At 56.3% G+C, this 4,303-nt stretch overlaps 1 protein-coding gene across 1 annotated transcript in view; it reads right to left on the bottom strand.

Moving 5' to 3' along the window:
* ZNF385C (zinc finger protein 385C) overlaps positions 1-2,642 on the bottom strand; it is a 20,852-nt gene extending 18,210 nt beyond the window's left edge. The window contains exon 1 of the mRNA XM_023523940.1: positions 2,572-2,642. Within this exon, the coding sequence (XP_023379708.1) occupies positions 2,572-2,581 (10 nt within the window). The 5' untranslated portion in view covers positions 2,582-2,642. The remainder of the gene's footprint in view (positions 1-2,571) is intronic.
* Positions 2,643-4,303: the final 1,661 nt, after the last annotated feature.

The raw sequence follows: 4,303 nt of genomic DNA, 5'->3' as shown, positions 1-4,303 counted from the left end.
CTTCCTGGAACTGTCAGATGCACAGGAGACCCTCACCCCTCTGGGGGTTCCCCAGAGCGGGGAAGAGAGGGTCTTGGGTAGTGCTCGATTCCTCAGTACATGTACCAAAATTGGAGAGGGTGTGAGTTTCCTGCAGGAGGGATGTGGGGCTGTGACACCCCAACCCTCCCACACCTGGAGTTCAGAGGCCTGCGGTAGAGCTCCAGTGACATTGAACTCTTAGGCCTTGGGCTGGACATAGCTATGAGTCTCAGTTTTCTCATCTGTGAAGTGGGAATTGCATCCAGGTGAGGAGGAAAGGGTGGGACAGGAATGCGTCTGAGGACCAAATGAGTTGCTGAGTGTGGAGGTCGTTTGAAGAGGGGGTGCCAGGGGCATTTGATGACCTAGTCTCCTGTCTATTCAGCACAAAGTCACTCAGAAATGCCTTCCAGCCCTCTCACAATTAGGTCTACTTCTCTCCCACATGAGGCCTAGGGCACACGTTGATTGAGGTTGGGGCCTCTTTGGGGGCTTCTGAGAACTCCCCCCAGCACCCTTCACCCAGGGCTGCTCTGTGCTGCCCACTGTCTGCCTCTGATATTCATCGTGAATCCGGGCCCCCAGGGCTGCTGGGATGATGCATGAATCATGGCACATGCACACACACGTGTGACTGCCTGACTTGTGGGTACACTCAAAGGGAAGTGCTGCAGCCCCCACACCTGCCCTAGGGTGGCACCACAGAGCCTGACAGGTCTAATAAGAATTCTGTACCCACAAAAGGGTCAGGTGTGGGGGGTCTTCTCTGATGGCATATTGGAGCAGAACAGCCACCCTGGCTAAGTGTCTCAGAGCGGTCCCACCCCATCCCTAGCCAGTGGTCACAGCTGGAAAGCGCCCTCCAGAGGGTGGTGGGTTGTTGTTTGGTCGAACATGAACGAATCAGACTCTGTGGCAGAGACGAGGCCACTCCCAGGGGTCTAAATGAGGCTGGGGCAGCAGAGCAGAGCTGGAGTCTCATGAAATAATATCACCCTGGCTGCCACCCAAGGGAGAGGCTCTGGGGAAACCACATCCTACTGCTTGCCATCACTGGGAAAGACACACAGAAGAGCACAGGAACACACACTGTGAGGTCCACGAGCCCCCAGGCAGATGGCGACAGGCACAGACGCCAAGGCACACACTCAGACACCTCTCCTCGTGATGAAACTGTCTATGCACAGTGACGTGAGTACATATGGAGGTGGCACCCACGCAGAGACAGATACCCATGCTGGCCGGGGGGCAAAGTCAGGCACAGAGGCCACGCACGAGCATGCACGTACACACAGGCAAGATGAACAAAGATGTACTCAGAGGGACAGACACGCGAGGACATGCAGATTCCTACAGAGGCACATACAGACAATACAAACAAGCATGCAGCAGCACACGCCATCACAAAGAGGGGCATATATACACAGAGGTCTATATACAGACACATTTACCCAGAGATAGGTGCGTGCACACACCTTACTTACAAAATTAAATGCATCTGATGTACACACAAGCTCATATGGCCAAACTCAAAGTCTCTCTCTCCCCACCATGAGTCATAGGGGCAGATGATAGGGTCCTCCCAAGGCATACACACACACATCTCAAATAGTAAAGTTACCGTTTCTATCACAGATAAAACCAAAACTGCGAAGGAAGTGGGAGTCCAGGACGGAGAGAGAGCCAAAGGCAGGGAATGGGAGGTTGAACCAAGACCCTCTGCTTGCCCACTCCCGCCATGGCCAGGGGGGGTCCTCCCCACATTCTCCAGAGCCCCCAATCCACTTCTGGGTCGGCCAACACTCAGAAGGCATTGCTATTCCAGAAGCCCTCCTCCCCGTGCTGGACGAAGATCCCCAAGCCCTGTCACAAGATGGACTCTGCCCCCCAGCCCACAGTCTCCAACTCTTGCCCCCATGGAAAGGGCTCCCAAAAGTACCCCTTGAAGGGTAATAGCTGTCTCCCCCAAAGAAGGCCAGACAACACCAGGGTGGAGAGGTGAGCCAGGAGACCAGGGATAAAGGTGAGGGGCATCGGCACTGACCCCAGCCACAAAGGCTGGATCTCAGGTAGGAGGCACCCAGATTTCTGCCTGTCTCCCTCTGTCTGCTTTTCTCTCTTTCTTTGCCACAGTAGCAAATCCCTTTCAGCCCTCTCCCTGACGCTCCTTGGAGGCTCCTGGCAGCCCCTTAGAAGCAGTTAAAGTGATTTGATACAAGGAACCTTGGACACAGCACAGTCTTCTGAGAACCTGGACAGTCTTCTGCCCCAAAGTGCAGCACGCCTCACTCCTGAAGGTAGACCTGCAGCTCCCCAACTGTTCCTGCCACCCCACCTTTCAATATACAGATCCCAGCCAGAGTAGGGGCTCCCCTGCTCAGCCCAGGACCTGAGAAAAGGTACCAAGAGTCAATTGGCTAAGGGAGTCTCTTAAAAGGCAACTTTGGGGGCCAACAATAGCAGGAAAAGGATAGGGCTGGGAGCCGGGGAAAGGTCCACCTTGTCTCCAAGCCTCCTCCCCACCCTGGCTCTGGTGTCCTCAGTACTCACCCAAGAGCATTCTCTGCTTAGGAGGCACCGGAGGCACCAGGCACCGCTGAGCTGAGTGAGGAGCAAATGAAACCCAGCCCGAGAGTGACAGAGGGAAGGGGTGGGGGATGTGAGGGACAGGAGGGAAGTGCACGAGGGAGGGACTCCTGCTCCTGCCTGGAAAGCAGCGATCGCCAGGCCCCGGCTCCCCTTGCTAGCAAGGAGCTGCACGGGGCTTGGTTTCCTCCATCCCAACCAGGGGTGGGAAGAACGGGGGGCACTTCTTTCTCCAAGAGTAGGAAGTGGGGCAAATAAGAGACTCAGGGTGGCGGCAGGGGCGTCCACTCCTGGAGAGTCCCTGTCTAGTGATTCTTACACTGAAGCGAAGAGTTGACCCTGCCCACAGAGACCTCTAGGAAAGGAGGTGTTGCCAGCCCCTTCTCTGCCTGCCAGAAAGTTCTTGCTGCTGAACTTCGAAGCCCTTACTCAGGGCTCCCTGCTGCAGGAGCCCCCTTCTCCTGTCCATCCATCCCCTTAGATTGACCTCTTTCTGCTGACACTGAGGCTCAGAGAGGTGTAACCACTTTGTTCCAGAGTGCTGGCCATGGAGGGGCGGGGGGAAGGGCGCCCAGGTGGCTTGCCCCTCTTAGTCCAGTACCTGGACTGTCAGACCTGCGACCTGGGCAATGCCAGGAAGGGGTGGTGGTCGGCATCTGATCAGCTAGGACTTCTGACACCTCTCCCTTGCCCTCACCCTTTCCTCTCCACCACCACCCCCCTTTTCTCTCCTCTATTTGCCCCTTTCCTCCCTCCTCCTCCTGAAAACGGGCTGTCTATTCACCTGAGCACCTGGTGGCTGGGAGGGGGGTGGACGGGGAGAGGAGACAGCCAACCCGCAGCTGGATCCAGTCTGACATTCCAAGCCTGGGTCCCAGCGTTCGCCCCCCACCCCCTCAGCATCCTGTCTCCACCAGACAATAACTTGTAATCTCTGGAGCAGCCAGTACCTGAGCCGCAAAGAAGGTCTGGGGAGGGGTTGGCAGCAGCGGCTCCTGAAAACAGGTTTGTTAGGAAGAGGCTTTGGGGGGAAGGACTTGCTGGTGTAGGGAGAAAAAGGAAACTCAAGCCCAGAGCTAATTAACCCACCCAGAGACACAGACGAAAGCTTTGTCTTCAGCCAGGGCAGGGATCTGAGCTAAGCCCCTTAATTCTCCACCCAGATGGCCTTGCCTTTCCTGGTGGTCCCTGGGGGAGGTGCTGATGGTCAGGTTCACACCTGGCAGAGGGGGATGCATGGCTGTCCAGGAGGAGCGAGGGGCACTTCTATCACCTGCCACTTAAGCATAGCAGCAAGAGGCACTGGATAGATTGCGAGAACTTCTCAGTGGCCTTGAGGGAGCACAGTTTCTCTGAAACATGTACCCAAACACCTCAGGATGGGTTGGGGGTGGATTGAGGAGGAACCAGCAACCCAGGGACATACTGAAGAGATGGAGGGACAGGCTGGAGGGCTTCCGGGGCCTCCTGATGGGACTGAAATTAATCCATCTGCGGGGAGTAGGGGGTGAGGAGCTCATCAAGCCAGTGACTCAGGCGTGACCCAGCTCAAGGTCTTTGATCTCTGGGGCTCAGAATGCAGCCAGAGGCCTCTGCAGTCCAAGACTTGGAGAGGAGATGGAGGGACTGATTAGAACAGGAGCTAAGGGAGGCCTGAGGGTGCAGGGCAGGGGATGGTCTCAGCCTGCCACTCATC

Source organism: Pteropus vampyrus, unplaced genomic scaffold (assembly GCF_000151845.1).
Source record: "Pteropus vampyrus isolate Shadow unplaced genomic scaffold, Pvam_2.0 Scaffold432, whole genome shotgun sequence".
Classification (NCBI taxonomy): Eukaryota; Metazoa; Chordata; class Mammalia; order Chiroptera; family Pteropodidae; genus Pteropus; species Pteropus vampyrus.
Note: the sequence above shows the minus strand (reverse complement) of the source record. Positions and strands in the feature narration are given on the sequence as shown.